Raw genomic sequence first — 20687 nt, 5'->3', positions numbered from 1 at the left:
TCTTGTTCTCGTATTTATGATGTGTTGAAGTAGTTTGTTTGGTTAGGGTGATAGAAGCGCCAAGGGGATTAGACAATTGTTTTCCTATTCCATTTATTTTCTTCACTATCCTTTCCCGCATTTTTTTTACTACTATCCTATTTTGTAACTATACTAATGCACACTTTAGGAGACCTTTGTGCCTCGTGTTATTCCGTTGAGCAAGATAGGACGGCGCGCACCTTCAGCACTTGCTCCAGTGCTTGTAGTTTTCGCTAGGTGGTCTAAAAACTTATTTCTATTTTTTCTTACCTTTGGTATTTTTTTTATGTTGTTGATGATGATTAATAAATTGGCCTTCCTTTTCTCAAAAGAAAGAATCATGTGCTCTAGCTTCTTGATTTACTTAGTACTACATTGGGTCCTCTAATTTTTTTTACACAAAGTTTTAGAGTCTCTGCAGGCTGTGTGCAAAATGGTATGCCATATATTTAGAAGAACTTTGGATGTTTAACCGATGCTGTAAAATGTAACCAGGTGCTGCAAAAGAGAATAATACAGTATGAAATTGGTTGCCCAGTATCCTGAATTTGAGCAGCTGAGCAATAGCTCTGCAATGACACATCAATACATATGCAGTAACAAATGATCGGAGTGAGTCTTCAACTTGCATTACAAGTGTATTTGCCACATGATTTTGCTCTCAATTACTAGTACTAACCGAAATGGTCTTGTGCTACTTGGAGATGAAAACGAGCATGGCTCATGACAACCAGTGCGACCCACAATGAAAACAATATGGAACCTGAGCATTTATTGCAGGTGAAATGAAAACAATGCGTCTCGCAGTAGCATCACCATGAAACGACATGGAGCAGTCCTTAAAATGGTACAGTATGAAAACAATGTGGAAACTGAGCATTTGTTGCAGGTGAAATGAAAACAATGTGTTCTCGCAGTAGCATCACCATGAAACGACTGTCCTTCAAATGGTATGCAGTTGAGGTGAAAATGTGAAATAACGGAGATATAATTCTAAACAAGGCAACATAAATACATGGAAGCACACAAAGGACCTTAGCAAGAGGGGACGACAATAAAAGTGGACTGCGTTTTTTGGCGGTGCTTCTCGAGTACGAAGTAGTGATTTACAGGGTGAGAGCCTAAGGTCTAGCGTTCGTTGGTTGTATCTCGCAATGGTTCTTGCTGAAGACATTGTTTTTGAAAACTCGGCTTTTCCCTAGGATGAAAACTCAAGATTTTTGATCGAGCGACGACAAAGCTTATGTATTTTTTCTTTCTTGGAGGCGTTGTTTTTTGGAGAACCTATTTTATAGTCGGGATGTTGTCTTTGGTGGTGGTTAGAGTGTTAGTGTTGCGAGTCTTTCATAACCGTGACGAGGTCTTTGTATTATATTTCTCTTTTTTTAGCTATGTGTATCTTTAATGTCTTTTGATATCTTACATAAGCGTAATCTGTATCTTCGTGAATATATATATATTCCCTTAAAAAAAGTCACTACATAATCTATCAGAAAAAAAACAAGACCAACATGAAAAGCTGAATTCAAATCTTCGGTTCAAGGAACAGAGACATAAATCAGGTTTATTGCTAACTGCTGAGTGCTCAGTACAGAGAAAACCGAGACATTCCATGCACCCAATATACCATGATGCCATGACGCAGATCTTTTTTTTCAGACAAATCTCGCTCGTGCTGATTCCCGATCGATCAAGAATTCAAGATACGAGCCCGGCACGCTCCGACTAGCCCACACATCGTGCCCACGCACGCAGCCTAATGCCGCTGACCTCTAACCTCGACCAGGCCACTGCTAAGGCCTTCGGTCTTTTTTTTTGCATGGAAGGGCCTTCGGCCTTGGGCCTTCTCCCTACAGATGCAAGTGGCCCATTAATAGGGTATCATCTACCCTTTTTTAATTAAAAAATGAACCTTTTCTCAATTTTATTTTTAAAAATGAACCAACTTGATGATATCATGGATCAAAGTTAGTTTAATTTTTAAATAAAGAGGTTAAAGGGTACCCTAGTGGTGAACTGCTTGCATCACTACTTGTCCCGCGAGAGCCAATCTTGACTTTTGTAGCCTCACGCCTCTGTGGCCACCTTGGTCCACCTGCGCGCTAGCACCGCTCTACTCGCCCTTCCCTTAGATCAACTCTACCACACCCTTAAATTTAAAACCGTAGATACGTGTTCAAAGTTCCCCTCAAATCGATTTTACGGCTTGAAAAACTATCGTTCATATCAGACTCTTTAAACGAAACCTTTAAGTGCCTCTCAAATCGATTTTCCTGCTTGAAAAATGTAGTGCATATCAGACTCTTTAAACAAAACCTTTCCTTTTCCTTGTTGGTTCATCGCCGGCGTCTATTGGTGTGCGCGGTCTGGGTTGGCGATCCTAGGGACGGTCCCTTGACATATGTTCAACATCATCACACCTTATGCAAATTGGGCTGCTTGTGTAGTCCGTAGCGCTGTGCTCTGGCTTCATGCATAGAGGCACAAACCCCCGCACTCCGCGTAGGCGCCAACATTACGTGCAGGGTGCACTGCCTTCCTCGCATCCTCTTCCCCCCACCGCCACCCACCTCCACCCCTGACCACCACTGACGGCTTCTTGCGTAGCGCATGGGTGGGCTCCTCCCATGGGGTGCCATTGGCATCTTGGTAGTCCAAGTCGTCAAGAATATCGATGGTCGTGAATTCGTGATGGTACCGAAGCTCATAGCGAGCACGGGAGGTTGGGGGCTATGGCAAGTCACCGTCTTGCTATGAGGGTGGGTACCGAAGCTCACAGCGAGCACGGGAGGGTGCAGTTAGCTGAGAATTCAACTTGCCAGTATCTGAAGAAGCCACCAAACCCAGCCCCTCAAGAACCAGGATAGGGCGGAAATCCAGGTGGCTAACTCCACCCTACAGGGCCTCCCCAACCTGGTCCTCGAGGCCCATACAGAATCATTCCGCCAGCAGAAACTGCTGCTGAATACTAGACACAGCTTCGCAAGAACTTAACCAGGACACGATGTACAGTGAGAACTAGTAGCTACGCTTGCACCTGCTGTTGTCTGTTCCATGGATAACCTACTACTCTCACCCACTGGTCTATGTTCCAACCACTATGAATTCTCTGCTTGTTCTTGCCTTATAAGGACACATTTAAGCATACAAATTGCACCAAACAGTTTCAGGTGAAGAGACGTCTTGAACATCAGTAGAACAACGTACTGGATAATGCCATCTGGATGATGAACTTACTTTTACAACATAGTTGTACGTTTTTCAAGCAAATGATCAGATTGAATTTCAGGTTACTTCTACACTTCATTGTCACACAGCGGGCCTGGTACTGTCCTGCTTGAGACATGAACATTATGAGGGACCTGAACCAGACCATTACAATCTTTTCTGGTGCTTATTATACAAGTTCTCTTTCTCCAACTTATGTACCGACCACACACTGCATGAAGCATTAATCATTAAAATGACTAGCAGGCAGAGGAAAATTAGAAAAGATCATTCCAAACAATGCACCTTAAAAAGGGTGTCCAGATGGAAGCACAGAAAGGTACTCTTCAGATGTTTTTCATGTTGCAATACCAGCTGTTTCTACTCCTTGGAAGTAGACAAATATAACAATGTCCAATTCTCGAGAGAAGGGTGAGCTTACTAGTCTCCTGCCCTCCGCAAGACTTACCACCAGGTGAAATAAATTCATGAAAAAATAAATTATAATAGAACATTCGATTGAGAAGTTGACTATGATGCAACCATTCAAATTAACCAATAGAGGTCCAAGGCCTTCTAAAAATAGACGCAGTTTGCAGGTGAATAAAGAGGAAATGTGCCTATTTTCATCGTCAGTTACAACATTAGTAGAAACAGCAAACACCATAAATATTGACTATCAAGAAGACCACTAGATTAAGAAAAAGGTAAAATCAATTCTTCGGTACAACGAATAGGGGTTTGAGGCATATTGATTGGTAACAATTCAGTACTAAGAAGCACCACTAGATACATAAAGCAAACTCAACTCCTCAGCCAAAGAAAATAGAAGTGTGGGGCGGATCAGTCAGTACATATTTCAAAAGCAGAGCAGAGACTGATTTGGTAATTTTAGCAACAAAACACGCAGTAGTGACTTCAGCCTAAAAGGGAATCATAACAAAGCATAGATTTTATGCAACGACATAACAGTCTAATCGTCACTTTATGTACATCAATTGCAAGAAAGAAGAAGAAGCCAGCATGCTCATACTTGACCCGATAATTCATAGAGATATTGAGACCGTTGAGAAAGGCGAAGTGTGCACATCATAATCTTCTAGTACCGTGAAGAAGTTATGCTGAACAAGAGTTTGTTTGAGCCGAAGTTGACAAGCATGTAACTCTTGGCCATAGAGATGGAATTTCTTGACCAGTTTGCCATCAGTGTCAACGCAAAATAGCGACTGGTCATAATGGAGCAGCAAGTGGACATCACCATCCGCCGACCCAACCCTCACATACCAAAAGTCTTCCCTCTCTCCGAAGTACCCCGAGATTTCCGAGAACGGCAATTTGACCCGGTACTTGTGCTCCCAAGCCTCGCATTTGTAGTCCTGCAAGACCCATATATCAACAATGTCCGTGACACGATTACAGGTATACATGCCGAGCGTGCCATCCATCTCAAACATATATGGGTTGATAGGAACAACTGGAGCATGCATCTGCCAGAACGACTCAGCTATGGTGTTGAACACTATCACCGGCTTGCTTTCGGTTTGTGGGTTGTTTCCACTCTGATGATATGCTGGGTACCAATGCAGGTTATCACGGAGCAGGACAGATGCGTTGAAGCACATTGACGTTGCTTTCGGCCCACCGATGAACTTCGGTGGCTGGTCAGAGCCCAAGGCATAGATGTAGCAGCCAACTGGATCCCCAGGTAGCAGACCTGAGCCCGTCCACCTCCTCCGGTGCAGTAATAACCGGTACTCGCCCGTAGGGCGGTGCAGGTACATTCCTAATAATACACTGAAGAATCTGAAGTCCGACAATTGCAGGAGGGGAGCATACTGTCGCGTGGCCGGGTTGCAGACGGAGAAGGAGTAGCCATCCGCGCCATACATGGAGACAACGAGGAGGCCGTCGCAGGAGGCCGCCAGACCGAACGGCCCGTCAAGCCGGGCAACGGGTTTGAGCTGGTGGTGGGCAGCCCGGCGGTCGAAGGCGAAGATGTCTCTGCCGAGGCAATCGTGTGCGCAGACGACAGGGAGGGAGGGCTGCCGGCCGTGGTGCGCCAGGAGGAAGTTGCGGGCAGAGGTGGCGCGGCACCATGCGTGGCATACGGAGCGGCAGCGGAGGAGGGATTTTGGGGGGAGGCGAACAAGGATCTCCCAAACGACGATCTCCTCCGGGAGGCTGCTGCCGCGGCGAATGGCTCTTGCCATTGCGGCCTTCTCCATGGTAGCCGGCCGGGATTCCGTCCGGCCCCGCTCTGAAGAGGGCGGAGCGGAGTAGGGAAGCGCGGAGGATGGGGTCGAGGAGGCCGCGACGCTGGGGCGAGAAAGAGGAGGCAGCCGGCGCCGGGATAGAGACGGGCTTTGGCTGGGCTTAACGCAATACGCCAATACCCCTCCTAAACCTAAGCGACTTCAGTTCTTACCCCTCCTAAACCTAAGCGACTTCAGTTCTTGCCGATATTTTTTTGTCAAAAAGTCTACGAAGTACTCCACTTTTATTCACTGAATTAAAAGCCCAGATCACAACATCTAAAAACAAGCCAGACCACACCGTCAAACAACTAAAACTATTAGTACAATCATGTTATGATAAAGCCAGACTATGTTCTAATACAACAAAGGAATATGTCCAAAGTGGCAAAGTATATTATACAGATGCATTACTTCATGTGTGTAAGTACAAAGTATTTCCAGCTATCAAATCGTAAGAACATTTGGAGGGTTAAAATTATTTTCTATTCTAAGATGAAGTTAATATTGTATACTGAACTCTTTGGGGGTGCATTACTAATCTCTTTGTTGGGGTAGACCAAGAAACTGCAAGTCCTAAGCTAAATTACTTCTAAGGGCATCTCCAAAGGGACGACCGTTTGCGTCCGCGCGGTCGAAAAATGCATTTCAGACAAGTCCAGCGGTCCGACGCATAGTGACCGGGTTATCCGTGGAGACGTAAATCTGGCCCAAATATGCGTCTCGGATGCGTCTCTGCGGACGCTGCGTAGACACGCAGAGTGTCCGCTCGCGTCTAGCGGACGTTTCGTTGGGCCCGCCTGGCAGTAACCCAGGCTCGATGCGTCTTCTCAGGCGTGCTAGTGAGTGACACCGCTGCGTAGTTTCGGCGGTCTGCGCCATGTTAATGACGATGCCTCACATGCCGAGCGGCCGCCGCCCACCTCTGCCAATGAAGTAATGGCGATGCCACGCGTGCCGCGCCCCTCGTCTGCCTCCGACGTATATAAAGAGGGCGCGCACTCGTCTTCCTCATCCACTTCTCCACAGAAACCCTAGCCGCCACAACCTCCACCGTAGCGCCGCCTAGCTCTTCCTGCGACCCCACCAGCCCCGCGAGGAACTCCATGGCGGGTCGAGGTGGCCGGCGAGGTGGTCGAGGCCGTCCCCGAGGCCGGGGCCACCGAGGTGGAGCAGTTACAACCCCACAATCACCGTTGCCTGCGCTGTCGTCGTCTTCGCAGGAGGTCCGGTGCTTCGAGTTCCTCCTCCGCATCGACCAAGACCCCCTCGGTATCAAGCGGCTCCTGGACAAACTCGCCGAGTTTGTCGATAGCGTCGAGCCAGCCCAGTTGCAGCTACGGGAGGCCAACTGCAACTTTTGCCGATGGCATGTCGAGGTCTTGTTTGATGGGCAGGGCAAGATGTACCTGCACACCGGGTGGGACAAGTTCGTCCGCAACCTCGTTCTCGAGCCCGGCTGCCAGCTCACCTTCCTCTACGAGGGGGATGGCGAGATGATCGTTAAGGTGTTCGACGACACATTCTGCCGCAGGCACTACCACACCGGCGAGTCCGGCTTGGACACCGACAGTTAGAACTGTCAGAGTGTTTTGTCTTTGCATCAAATATGACCACGGGCCAATTGAAGCCGCTAGTGTCGGTTTCTGGATGTTCATTCAGCTGGATTTTGACAGTCTTCTTTCTTGGCAGCGAACATTCGAAATCTGCGAAGCCAACACTAGTTAGGTTTCCTCATTTTGCAATGTTTTAACTGTATATTAGTTTCTGTAAACCATGTTCCAAACTACGTATTATAGTTTGTGTAAACCATGTATTAAATTATGTATTAGTTTATGTATTAGTTTGTGTAATGTTTGCAACTATGTTTAAATGAAAAAGAGGAAAACAAAGTAGGCAAAGTCATATGCGTCGGGCCGCTGGAGGCACCCCAGGCGCAAACGGACGCGCGGACAAAATGACCATTTTCACGTCCACGAGGCTATGCAAACGGACGTGCGTGGACAATTTAGACGTCCGTTTTACGTTGTCCCGTTGGAGATGCATAATAGAAAGTGAGAAACTGAATTTCTTCCGGTGCAGTTTTCTATAGGAAACACAGTACATACAGACACACGCATCGTTCAGGGCCATCGTATATACACACACTGCTAAGATATCACCATTGTACATGCCCTAAGCCCAATTGAGGTGTATGGAGCCACATACTGAGCCAAGTATTTGCACCCTTTTCTCGCATCGACGGCAGCGGGTGTGCTTTTAGAAAATTAAAGCAGAACCATCTCTAGCGCTATTATTTTGATCGGCCGGTGGTAAACATTTTGGATGCAGGGAGACACCAAAGAAGCGGATTCATAGGAAACTACGCCCCTCTTTTCCTGCCGTGACAAAACCATGAAACAAGAGTCAAAACTTGGGCTAAACAATCCCCTCCGTTTCTGCTCTTCTTCCACAGCAACGAAACCCTGCAAAATTCGCCAAAATGGAAGGCCACGGACGGACTGCGGCGGCCGCATCGGTGGCAGCGGTGCTAGGCGACGACGACCTCCTCCTCGAGATCCTGCTCCTCCTCGGCTTCCCCAACTACCTCGTCCGCGCCGCCCTCGTCTCCAAGCGGTGGCTCCTCCACGCCTCCGAGCCGGCCTTCCTCAGCAGCTTCAGCGACCGCCACCCACCCCGACTCCTCGGTTTCTGCATCGACTACCCCGGCAGGTGTCAGTTGGTGCAGCTCCCGCAGACCCCGGAGCTCGCCGCTATCTCACGCCGCGCGGCCACCTCCTGCGCCGACGTCTTCGCCCGCAGACACCATAATATCACGCACTGCCGGAACGGCCGCCTCATCACCAAGTTCTTCGAAGACGACAGATTCAGGTACTCCATCCTGTCGCCGCTGCTCGAAGAGTCGGAATCGGTACTCCCGCCAACCCCGCTGCCGCACAACGGCCGTGACGGGGGCCACCGTTGCATTTCCCTGCCCGAGGATGGCGGCCAAGACGGTATCACCTTGCTGCGTCTCTGGAGGGACGGCCGGAAAGCCTCCGTGGAGGTATGCGTCCTCGGAGCCGGCGGATGGGGCGCCCCTACCACCGCCGAGACAGAGATACAACCTCCCTATCCCGAACCCTACTTCGAATATATGTCGCCTCCCATCCATGGCAAGATATTCATGGCGACCACCGTCGGGTACACCCTGGGGCTGGATTTGGCGACATCACGCTTCTTCATCCTTGAGCACCCAGATGGTGTCGGGGGCAACTTCAAGCTCTCATGCGCGGATTCCGATCTCTATCTTGTCAGCGCACGATGGTTTCAGCTCAGTGTGTGGCTCCATAAGGTTACCGGCGACGACGATGGCTCAGGTGGTTGGCTGCTGGTGGACGCGTTTTGTGTCCAGGAGGAATGCACACGGGTTGTGTGCAGCAGGAGGGTCTGTGCTGGTGGAGATTTCGTCAACGTTGCTGCAGTTGGGGACAATGCAGAGTTCGTGTTCTTGAATCATCCAGCAAGCGCTAATGTCATTTATGTTCATCTCAGGAGCAGGCTCGTTGAGCTGGCGTATGATCACCTTCGTTTTGGTTATTCGGCTTTCCGCTATACCGATATCTTTCCTCTTATGTTGAGCTGGCCTCCTATCTTCCCGGGCCTGAATGGAGGACATGGTCAACAGGAATGATCCCATCCCACTATGTTCAATCTTTGTAATATATGTACTCGCCTACTGCTGGGTGTAAAAACTCTGTTTCTTCCGTGATGTGATAGAAATGGATGAGAAATCAAAATTACTCCGATGGGTTCAGTTGCAGCTCTATGTCTAACTAATGTGTTCCCATGTTGTTTTGCTGTGTGTTCCTCGTATTAGTTTGAACCCTGTCAATACGTGGAGTATCTGTCTATGATATCCAAATAGTAGGTGTAATTCTCTATGCTATTGGGCTCTCTGCATTTTGCAAAATAGTTTTACCAAGTTGGTTGACAAAATAATCATCTTAGGAACACAAAATAATTAGCTTAGGAATGCAAATGGGTCACCATCATAGAGCCATAGATGCTGCTGTCATGTAACTGTAATCTTTAGAACCTCTGTTCATTTCATGAAAAAGACTGAAGTTCAGGACGGTGGTCGGTGTGGATAGTAAGAGATCCAGCTGAATCGGACTGAATCTTGCGAGAATGTATGTATAAGACATTGATTTCACGGAGGTTCATTAGTAATTACTATGTTCTGTACGGGGAGTCGGGGAGCTCTCAAAGACTAAAACGATTGTAGAAGGAACGCATATGACATGTTCAGTATGTTATGGGCACTAACTGACATATGTTACAGTTTCTTGTGGATTTTTCTTTTCAATGCATAGCTGAACAAGGAAGATAAATGTGGTTATCTGAAACAATATTGTTTAACACTATTTACTATTGCAGATCAGCACGCAAATGCTTGTGCAGCTACCAAGTAGATCATTTTTTCTCTTAAAAGAATTGCTGATTCATGTTTATGCCCTAATGTAGACATGCTATTTCTTTTGAAAGTTTTGGAAACTTGTAAAAGGATCACTGGAATTTGTTAGCCAAAAGCACTTTGCTGCGCAGTAACCGTTCCTCGCTGGATATATGTGATGACCCTGCTGATTTTTTTTTCTTCGGGTCACCACCCTGCTGAACTATCATATAGTAATGCGATAAACTTGTATTCATTTGTTCTCTCCTTCTAGGATTATGGTACACCTGGATAGAGAATTTAGCTAATAATATTGCACATCAAGATAATTCTACCACAAGCTATGTTTCTTTTGATGATGTAATGGAAATGTATGAGAAAACAAATTATCGTAATGGATTTTTGCGTCCTCTAACCCAGGTATGTCATTTAACTAGGTTTACTTTTTCTTTTTTTTCGAAGGGCCTGAGGCCGAACTTTATTAAGATAGAAAGAAGAGAGTACATTGGTGTGGCAGGGTTACGGCTGAGGTAGCCGAAAAAAGAAAGGTTGCCACAAACAACAAAAACAAGACTCCCAAAGAGGCTTAGGCCACAAACCACCTCAGGCAGTACAAAAACACCGACGGGCGCTGCCTCAAACTCTTAACCCAAGCTCTAAATGGAGACAATGCAGCCTGCTGCGCGCCATGTTTGTACATCCTCAACGATGAGCTCGAAGACCCGTTTCGCGGTGCTGAAAGGTTTACTTTTTCTTAGTTAGTCTTTGCAGGTATTTGCTTTCAAGTTGGTTAACAAATTATAAGCTTGGGAGTGCAATTTTGTAACTGTCGTAGAACACATACGTGCCACAGTCATGTAACTTGGATCTTAAGAACCTCTTTTGATTTCACTAAAAAGATTGAAGTTTCCAGCAGTGTATACAAGAATTTTGCTGAATGTTGTAAGATTGATTAGTGTGTATCAGATATTGCCTATATGAAAGATTTGTCAGCAATGAAGATTTTCTGCTAATAATCAATAGTGCAAACAACTTTGAAAGACAACCTGTTACTAATGCTAAATTGCCAATGCAGCAAATTTAATTCAATATGTTCATACTCTGTCCGTTCCTAAATAATTGAAGTTATAGGTTTGTTCTAAGTTAACTTAATTTAGTTTTTGCCAGGGTTATAGAAAATTATATCAACACACCAATTAAGTTTCATTAGATTCATCATAAATTCATAATATATATTTTCATACTATATAGATTTGATGTTGCAGATAGCACATTTTTTTTGTAAACTCTACGAAAGTTAGAGAAGTTTGACTTAGGACAAACCTAGAACTTTAATTATTTTGAAACAGAGTGAGTAATGCTAATGCAAGCAAACCTCGTTGTCAAAGGGAATTCAGGTTCCATAATAATCCGGTAAACAAAAGGTTCCATAATAACTATTAATTTTGGTTGTGTAGCGAGAGAAATATGAAGGTAGGGCTTGCCTTCAAGCGATGAAGATCGGGCCAGGGTTCCATTATCTTTTTAGATATTCGGTTATGGGTGGCTTCATCCAAATTAATGTACTTAGTGATGTTATTTGATACTTCTGATATTAGTTTCATTGATGATCATATATGCAGTGTTCAGTTCGATTTCGACGCCCGCAAGGACTTCAGTCTTGTCTACCTTGAGGTTTGGAAGCGGATCTCTAAGCAAAAGGCTCGATTCACGTCAGTCTGCACACCTTATTAAGTAACTCTGTAGTTTTTATGGAAAATGAAAGCTTGACAGTGATATTTCATTGCTTCGACATTCTTCAGATGGGTTACTATGATGCTTTGGGGGAATATATCGGCAGAACATGTTTCCCTCCCGCATGGGTTAGATTGAACTGGAAAAAATGTACTCCTCTTGCTTGAAAGAAAACATATATTTCTTCAGCTAATCAGCTTCTCATGTTTCTATTTTATCATGTTGTCTCGCTAATTGTTTTCTGTGCTTACGATTTCCAGTATGATGCCTACTTGGCTTGCGTTGATGAAAAGGTAAGCATGATTTTGTATGAGATTTCCTACGTGATACAAGTCAAATTGAATGTTTACTTATGCAACATGTCCTGTCTATAGATTAAGAAGAGGAATGTCATCTCTTCATCACAGGGTTGATCTTGGTCTGTGTTTCTTAGCAAGGAAATGTGCCTTTATACGGGAACTTCGTTTATCTTCAAGTCTGATCTAAGTGGAAATTAATTTTGTTCTAAGTTTTCGGAACAAAAGACCTACTTGGGTTACGACAGAAAGAAGATGGAAGTATGCACAAACGTGACAATATCTACGATTGTTACATACAACCCGATCAAAGATTGTTACTGAAATCTTTTGTGAAATCTACGCATTTCGGGGTGCTTTTTAGCCTAGAATATATACCCCTAGAAACTTCCGACCTCCACTAACCTCGGATCATGCAGTTCTACGATTGTGCAATACTCGCAAATCAGAGGGGGGTTGATGTTTGTAAATAGGCATCCTTTCCCCTCTTCTCCATTCATATGAGCTTTTAAGTGCGTGGATCTTCCACTCTAGCCAGTCAATCACTCCAAAACTTAGGAAATTGGAAGAGGAGTGCCTATCCTCCGAACGAATTTGAATCCCCCTTGTTTCCTTTGAGGACCTTGTAACCCCTGGGTCTGAGGATCCTTATTGAGTAGCTATCATGAGTTGGTGTTGTATAATCTCATGATGTTGTTTGGATTCTCCAGTTGAGTTGTGGAGTCGTGCCTCAACCCTGTGTGAATGTTTGGTAGCTAGCCTACAAGTTGGTGTTGTGTAATCTCGTGATGCTGTTGGGAGTCTCCAATTGAGTTGTGGAGTCTAGCCCCAACCCCATGTGAAGGTTTGGTAGCTAGCCACCTCGACCGACACCACCTGGTGGACTTGAACTCCCTTTAATTTCTGGTGGGTTCACAGGAGAAGAAGGTATAGCCTTTGTGGATGTTGGTAGACCTTTATAGCACCACACCTCTCTAACATAGAGGAACTTCTGTTTGGAAGGACCTATGGGAAACAAATCTCGCGTCACGTGTCTCCCCGATGGCCACCTCTTTCTTTTACTCTTGTCTCTTAGCTGCAAGTTATTTCTTTCTTGTTGTTGTTCATATAGATTATCACCTTACTTGTTAAGAATCTTCCCTTGCATTAAAGCCTAAAACTTGAAAGGATTAATTTTTTGATTAGCTCCTACTACCTCCGTTTCAAGGAATAAGGCGCCCTCGTTTTACGAGCTTTTTGTTTGACCAAAAATTACTTGAAATAGATAAAAATTGTTTGTATGAAATTAACATCATTAAAAAGTGCTTTTCAATACGAATCCAACGATACTATATACATATAATATAATCAAGATTTTGTTGCTCAAATTTTATGGTCAAAGTTCGTCTTGAAATACGCGTGCGCCTTATTCCTTGAAACGAAGGTAGTATTCACCCCTCTTGTCGCTCGTCACGTACTTTCAAGAAGCACGTACATCGTAACCAGGGAAGATGTCACCGCAACATCACCACGGCCGCTATTGTCATCAATGGAATTGACAAAGTCGCCGATCTGTCAAGCGAGGAAGCAGACCTTATCACCCATATCCCTCATGATGGTGCATGCAATCGCCGGGATGATGAAAACTAGAGGGCGACACAACAAAAGAAACTAGGCCCCACGAGAGAGATAAAAAGCAGTTGAGACCTCTAAATGTGCTCTGTCTCTCTATTGCCTCTCTATAGCCCGAGAGGAGAGCCACCAACTTAAATGTCACGGGTTGGAAGACAGAGACACACGGCGACCATGCACACGCATGTCGACACGTTAGTTGGTGCAACAAGGAAAAATTTAGACCTCCACAAAACTAGTTTATAACTCGATTCGCAAAACGCGTGGTGAACGAAGGAAGAGGAGTGCGCATGAACTCCTACTTTTCTCAACACTCAGTGGAACGGGAATAGCCGCTCTTATAAGCTGCTTTAACTCTCTTAACTAGCAATATGAGACTAAACCTTGTCTCCTACAACTCACAAGCTAGAATAATAAATGGGCTCAATATTTTTAAAATTGTAGGCTATACGAGGATGAACATTTTTTCTTACTGGAACTGCTGAGAAAAGATGTATCTATACTACCCACAAAAAGAAAAAAACTGTCGTTATGGCTTTCCTAAAAAATGTGGCCGTCTCGCAAGAAAAAAATCAACAGAAGCCGAAAGAAGTGGAAAATCCTATAGACCGACCAGGTCGGTGCCTACCAGGCACCGCACACCCTGGTCGGGTATTGGGCCTAGCCCATTTTCATCTTTTTATTTATTTTCTGTTTCTTTTTCTGTTTTTTTTTCTTTTTTGTTTCCTTTCTGTTTATTTTTCTTTTTTGTTCAAAATTGAAAAAGTTCAAATTTGAAAAGTATTCAAAACGAAAAATGTTCAAAGCTAAAAATTGTTCGTATCCGAAAAATATTCATAATCAAAAAATGTTCAAATTTAAAATATGTTCATTTTCGAAAAATGTTCAAATTTTGGTAAAAATCGATTTTTAAAAAAATATTCATTCTAAAAATTGTTCAAAATTTGTTCCAATTTGAAAATTGTTCCAATCTGAAAAATGTTCAAATTTTTAAAATATTTAAATTTCAGAAAAAACTAAAATAGTTTTAAAAATCGGGTCTAAAAAGAATCAGCTTTTGAAAAACGTAAAATTAATAGAACAGAAAAAACGAAAAAGCAAAAAAATAAGGAGTGGGAATGTTGGGCCGGGCCAATAACCCGCCTGGGGGGTCTGCGGCGCCTGGTCCGCGCCGACCAGGTTGGCGTACAGCACCCCCGAAAGAAGCGGCCCACGCTCTTTCACGCGTGCGTGGACCACAAGCCGCGAAAGCCGAGGCCCATATACAACTCCCCGCGTGCGCCGTTGCCGGAACGCGCGACGCCCTTCCTCCACATACCTCTCTGCTCCGCCACCGCCTCTCGCCTCCTCCCGGCTCCCGGCGCCCGGCGCGGCGCAACAGCGCGCGGCACTCTCCTTCTCGGCTCCCCGTGGGACGCAAAGTGAGCTCTCCCTCCCTCCCTCTCCCCGATTCGCGTCCCTCCGCCGTTCCGATCCGTCTCACGCACGCGCGCGCCACGGCCGCCGATCCAGCGATTCCGGGGCTACTATCGGACCCCTCGCGTCGCGTGTCGCACGGGTTGTAATTAGGGTTTGGAGGATTGTGGAAGAGGCACCGCGCGCGAGCGCGTGGGATGTAGGAACGCACGCACAGCCGCGCGCGAGCGGCGGCCAATTTCTTTTTGCTTCCGTTGAGCCTTCGTCCCCCCTCAAATTGTTCTGTAGCTTTACCGAACTGAGTTTCGCCGTCCTCAGCGTGGCAGTACCGGTGTCCTGCGCGCGCGCGTGGATTTTGAGGGTTTTGGAACGGTCGCGTCACCAATTCGATTTCGGGGCGCGACTTTCCGCCCTTGCTGTCAGTTCTGCCGATCCTTGAATGAACGAATGAATGATTGATCTTACACGGATAAGCTTGGCTAGATATACGGTCTACAGGCCGCGAAGTGAGGTCAATCGCCAGTAGTTTCAGGCAACTGACCCATCATCTTCTCCTTGAATGACATGTCAGGAAGGGCGATGCACTGCATGTGTTATTTTTTCTGTACTCTGTAACCAGTGCTGAACAAGCTGGCATTCAGTGGCTGCGCGCGTGTGGTCAGATCAGATGAGTAGTTTCAGTCGTGTGATACTTAGGACCGAATGGTCAGCAGCAATGTTGCTGATACGACCATAGCAGTGATGTTCATGTTGCTGTTATCCACATGCAGTGCGCAATAGTTGTTGATAGTTACTCTGGCCTCCAGGTGATGCTTCTGGTAGTACTTGCCGAAGTGTACCACTAGTTGTCTTGGTTCAGTCCACAATGATACAGGTAGAGTTAGACAGGTTTGCCTAACATCTGGACATCAATCAGGCTTGTTTTTTTTTTGTCAGTATTGAAGATTAGATCAGTACAAGTTCCTTCATTACGCTCCAACGTTATCCAGTTCTTGTCAGGGCCTTGACAGGCGTTGATGTGTTCTGTGTGATATATAACTTTCTGTGAGCTGGTACCTACAGTGCTCTTTGTGATACCGCATCGTATTTTCTGTGAACAAGCTGGCATTCAATGGCTGCGTATGGTCAGATCAAATGAGTAGTTTCAGTCTTGTGATACTTAGGACCAAATGGTCAGGAGCAATGTTGTTGATACGACCATAGCAGTGATGTTCATGTTGCTGTAATGCGCAATAGTCGTTGATAGGATTGGCCTCCAGATGATGCTTCTGGTGGTAGTTACCGAAGTGTACCACTAGTTGTCTTGGTTCAGTCCAAAATGATACAGGTAGAGTTAGACAGGTTTGACTAACATCTGGACATCAATCAGGCTTGTTTTTTTTTTGTCAGTATTGAAGGTTAGATCAGTACAAGTTCCTGCATTACCCTCCAACGTTATCCAGTTCTTGTCAGGGCCTTGACAGATATGAACCCGTTAATAGCGTTGATGTTTTCTGTGTGATATATAGCTTTCTGTGAGCTGGTACCTACACTGCTCTTTGGGATGCTGCATCGTGTTTTCTGTGAACAAGCTGGCATTCAATGGCTGTGTATGGTCAGATCACATGAGTAGTTTCAGTCTTGTGATACTTAGGACCAAATGGTGTTCATGTTACTGTAATCCACGCCACATGCAGTGTGCAACAGTCGTTGATAGGTGTTGCTTCTGATGGTTGCACCCAGAGTGTGCCACTAGTTCATTACAGCTTGTGTTGGTTCAGTTCAGTCCAAAAACGATACAGGTAGATTTAAACAGAGGCTTGCATAACATCTGGACATCAATCAACACCTGGTTTCTTGTCAGTACTGTAGATTAGATCAGTACGTGTTCCTTAACTGTCCTCCAACGTTATCCAGTTCTTGACAGACTACTGAACCCCGTAAAAAATACTAACCTTTATTAGCTATGATGGTTCTGTGTAATCTATCACTTTCTGTGAGCTGGTACCTCCGATGCTCCTTTTGACACTGCATACTATTTCTTTTTCACGTATGATGCGCCAGAGTACAGCTATATTTCTACTTATTTAGTTGACAACTGTTATCTGTACCAGATTAGCTCTGCAATGTCCATTTTTATGGTTGGCACTTGAAGATGCAACAAATTAATGCCACTATTTAGGGAGGTTTATTTCATGAATATTGATTAGGGAAATCATCGATCTGATTATTTATCCCCATCCAGTAACAACTCGAGCTTTGAAGTTAATTAAATGGATGAAGCTGAGTGCAAGTGCTCTGGTGATTTGGTTCAGATTGGAACAATGCACTCTAGCTGAACGTGAGTATTTGTCAAATTGTACTGTTTGTCCTCTCTATTTTTCCTTTGCTACTGGACAGATAATTATTAGGGACAGTAGCAGATCATAATTGATTGGTATAAATTGCAGGAGTATTGCTCCTTTGCTGTGCAGCTTTTAGGGCATTTCTTAGTATTGCTCCTTCGCTGTGCAGCTTTTAGGGCATTTCTTTCTCTGTTCCCTCCTCAGCAGAACTTTGCACTTTCATTCCTGCCCATTCTTTGATACCAATTATGTGTATAATCTACAGAAGTTGAACAACTAGTTCACCCCATGGACTGTGAACTGCTAGTGTTGGATGCACACGTGGAGGAAATTTCCAAAAAAGTTCACTGTTAGAAACAATATGGTTGATAAAATGACAAGGAACTTTGCTGTTGCATGCATAGTTCAGGGCATATCATATTCATTCGTGAAGATTAATATATCATGCTTAATGTTTGCAGATCGTTCTGAGATGAGATCCAAGGTACATGTGTCTAACAGAAAGTTTTTTTTGATAATGAAGGCTCTACCCTGAATCTGCTTTCTAACGCTGCTAACTGAACACAAGCAACTCTACATGATTAACACTGGTTAACTATTACACAACTCTTCTCTACGCTGTAACAACAGCTGGACTTATCTTGTTACATGAAACATTGTAATCATCGAAAGATTGCCTCCTTCAAAGTTACATCCTCTACAACCCAGAGTTAAGGTCAGGCTGCTCTATTTTGAGGTACTTCCCACTACTACTACTAGTTGCAGGCTACCTTTTCTTTGCAGATCTTGTCTTTACAAAGAGATATTTTTACCTACATTTATGTACATTATATGCTTTACAGAGGCCTTTACATAGAGCGCAGATACTGTCACAACGACATAGGCAGTGATGCCTTTGGAAATATTCTCTGTCCTGGGGCTAGGATTGCTAGGGGATCGTACATGTGTTTCCTCCGTTCAAATGTCTCCCACCTCGCCCCAAAGTGGGCTTTCCACTGCTGCTGCGTAGTGTAGGGTGCTAGATACTGCTTCATCCCAACGTTGGCCTTCTCACAGAAGTCGACTATTTTGTTATTCAGGTTCACTGCATGTTCGACGCTGCCGTGGCCTGAGAGCGACGGTGCCGAAGACAGGAACCCCACAAGGTAGAAGATTTCTTCATCTGGTATAACTACTGACGTCCTGTTGTCCCATCTGCGTCAATCCAGTGCGTTAGAACATTGAGTTACCAACTAGGTGTAGTTTACATGAGACAGTAATTGTTTGAAATTACTTACTTTGCTCTGTTCACTGGGTAGAGAAGTATGGGACCATTGTTGCTGTCTTTCAGGATCTTGCCGAAGACCTCGCTCGCGAACTTGTGGATTGTGCTTCTTGGGATTAGAAGGTTCAGCCATGGGTGTGGCACTTCCCAGAGGCCCTGAGCCCTGAGCTTCAGCTCGGAGGAGTGCACCCTGTCCAGGAACTCCAGGTAGGTGACATCGGTGTGGAAAAGAGTCGACTGTATGTATCTTAGCCGGGACAGCAGCACACCAACTTCCTGTTAAGACAAGAAACACGACCGATTAATTAAACCACACACAACCTGGGCCTAACGCGTCAACATCTTGATGCAGCGAGAAATAATTAATTCACCTGTTCCATGATGTCGGCCTCATCATCGTTGAAGTTCTTGGTCATCTCTAGGCAGTATAGCACTCTTCCGTCCGACTGGAAGTGGCTCGCCTGGACTGGGTCCTGCGGCTTGAAGGACGTCCTCCAGTTGTTGAGGATGCCCGTCCTGTTGATGGTCACGAACCCTTCGATGTAGTCGAAGGTCTTCTCCGCCGAGATCAGCGCCTCCTGGTCCTCGGTGAAGCTCGCGAAGTCCGAGTAGAGCACCCGTATCCACCTCACCTGTCAATGTGTATCCAGTCAGTGAATACAGCCGAAGAAAATGATCTATGTGTGCATTCAGAAGCTGAGAGCAATGGAATTGGTTATCTGATTAACTTACCATCTTTGGTGCAGGCTGGAGAGCAATCCTGGCTCTGGTGATGATGCCGAACTGGCCCAGGCCACCGAGAGCGCCGTAGAAGAGGTCAGAGTTCTCCTCGGGCGAGCAGGTGACGACATCTCCTCTTCCTGCATTCCATGTTCATGACAAAGATATGAGCCACTGTAGTTGATTATTACTGGTCTATTGCTAGTTAATCAACGTGCTTGATTTGCTTGGGGGTTTTGTGTAAGATGAGACCTGTCACAATCTCCAGCTGGTTGACATTGCTGATCTGCGGCCCATGCCGGAACGCCTGGCCGCTGACCCCGGCATTCGACAGCGTGCCGCCCACAGTGAGGTGGAGGTAATCGGTCCACGACCTGGGCGCCAGCCCGTGCTTGAGCGTCTCATGCAGCACGTTGATCCAGAGCTCTCCTCCGGGGGCGTCCACGTAAGGTGTGGCGGCACCATCGCCGTTGTGCACCTGCATCCTAGCATCACCGCTGAGGGACTCCATCTTGACGACGATCCCACCAGCGGTCTGGGACTGGCCGAGGAGCGAGTGGCCGTGGCCGCGCGCAGCCACGGTGAGCGGCGAGCGCTCACCGAGCTGGAACACGCGCTGCACGGCCGAGGCGATGTCGGACACAGAGCCCGGATGGAGCACGGCGGCCGGCAGCAGGCTGCAGCGGTTGCCGAAGTCCTGGGCCACGGCGGCCACGTCGTGGAAGCTGAGGTGGCCGTGGAGGCGCAGCGCCCCCGGCCCCAGCGGCGCGAGCACGTCGGCGTCCGGTACGTGCATGGTGACCCCGCCGAGAGCGAGCAGGAGCAGCAGCTTGAGATAGCACACCATGGACGCCTTCACCATGGCTCCCGGCCAAGCTAACTTTATAGCTCAAGTAAGATTGAAAGAACCGAACCCAGTTAGCCCAAAGTGTCCACGCAGTTTGGCAGGTTGGTGGATGGCAAGCCGGCTGGCTGGGAGAAACTTGCAAGCGAGAACAACCTAGAGTTACCACGGCCAACAGCGAGTGAGTGAGTTCGTTGTTGGAAGCGGGAAGTAGGAGAGAGTGGAAGGGGAGAGTGAAGTTCGTGGGGATGGAGGGAGGAGAAGGAATGGGAGGGAGATTTAAAGGGAGGGAGAGAGGGAGGCTGGGTGGCGACGCCGACGCAGCCGCAGCAGCAGCACGGGGAGGTAAGTGGCGTGGTCAACCAATCTGGGCACTGTTTGGTAGAATCCGTAAGACGACCGCCTGCTTGCATGCAGACATCTCCTAGTGGCCACAAAGGTTTCTTTTTACAGCCTGGTCACCTCCCCATAAGCCTAGTACTCCTAGTACATGTATGCATGGGCAGGGTACCATGTGTCGGTTAAACTTAAACCCCAATGAAGAGACATGGCAACATTGAGTG

The 20687-nt window shown here is 46.1% G+C and overlaps 2 protein-coding genes and 1 long non-coding RNA gene across 7 annotated transcripts; 2 read left to right on the top strand and 1 right to left on the bottom strand.

The window, feature by feature from the left end:
• The first annotated feature begins 7962 nt into the window (after positions 1 to 7962).
• Positions 7963 to 12062, top strand: LOC124662360. Its single transcript, XM_047200207.1, has 4 exons — positions 7963 to 9035; positions 11538 to 11589; positions 11910 to 11942; positions 12024 to 12062. Exons 1-4 carry the CDS (start codon positions 7963 to 7965, stop codon positions 12060 to 12062), a joined length of 1197 nt encoding a protein of 398 aa, XP_047056163.1.
• Positions 12063 to 14915: 2853 nt separating this feature from the next.
• LOC124660859 lies at positions 14916 to 19815 on the top strand. 5 transcript variants are annotated; one of them, XR_006989996.1, is made up of 3 exons: positions 14916 to 14977; positions 17197 to 18767; positions 19307 to 19810. It is a non-coding gene; the product is annotated as an uncharacterized LOC124660859 (long non-coding RNA). The 5 variants fall into 5 exon arrangements; XR_006989998.1 differs by having other exon boundaries at positions 14923 to 14977; positions 17758 to 18767; positions 19307 to 19809; XR_006989995.1 differs by lacking the exon at positions 14916 to 14977 and having other exon boundaries at positions 16931 to 18032; positions 18376 to 18767; positions 19307 to 19815.
• LOC124660858 (cytokinin dehydrogenase 4) lies at positions 17895 to 20363 on the bottom strand. Its single transcript, XM_047198694.1, has 5 exons — positions 19533 to 20363; positions 19293 to 19420; positions 18932 to 19192; positions 18574 to 18836; positions 17895 to 18490 (listed from the first exon to the last, which is right to left on the bottom strand). The coding sequence occupies exons 1-5, from the start codon at positions 20140 to 20142 to the stop codon at positions 18166 to 18168; spliced, it is 1587 nt and encodes a 528-aa protein (XP_047054650.1). The 5' UTR covers positions 20143 to 20363; the 3' UTR covers positions 17895 to 18165.
• Positions 20364 to 20687: the final 324 nt, after the last annotated feature.

The sequence above is a fragment of the Lolium rigidum genome, chromosome 6, assembly GCF_022539505.1.
Source record: "Lolium rigidum isolate FL_2022 chromosome 6, APGP_CSIRO_Lrig_0.1, whole genome shotgun sequence".
NCBI lineage: Eukaryota > Viridiplantae > Streptophyta > Magnoliopsida > Poales > Poaceae > Lolium > Lolium rigidum.
This window is presented reverse-complemented; position numbering and strand designations above follow the sequence as displayed.

Excerpts from the sequence above, each read along its gene's own strand:
- LOC124662360 (XM_047200207.1), top strand. The coding sequence starts at position 7,963 with ATGGAAGGCCACGGACGGACTGCGGCGGCCGCATCGGTGGCAGCGGTG. Across the intron at positions 9,036-11,537 it reads AGCAGGCTCGTTGAGCTGGC|TGTTCAGTTCGATTTCGACG; the intron begins GTATGATCACCT and ends TCATATATGCAG. Across the intron at positions 11,943-12,023 it reads TGGCTTGCGTTGATGAAAAG|ATTAAGAAGAGGAATGTCAT; the intron begins GTAAGCATGATT and ends TCCTGTCTATAG.
- LOC124660858 (XM_047198694.1), bottom strand. The coding sequence starts at position 20,142 with ATGGTGAAGGCGTCCATGGTGTGCTATCTCAAGCTGCTGCTCCTGCTC. Across the intron at positions 19,421-19,532 it reads CCAGCTGGAGATTGTGACAG|GAAGAGGAGATGTCGTCACC; the intron begins GTCTCATCTTAC and ends CATGGAATGCAG. Across the intron at positions 18,837-18,931 it reads AGGCCGACATCATGGAACAG|GAAGTTGGTGTGCTGCTGTC; the intron begins GTGAATTAATTA and ends TTGTCTTAACAG.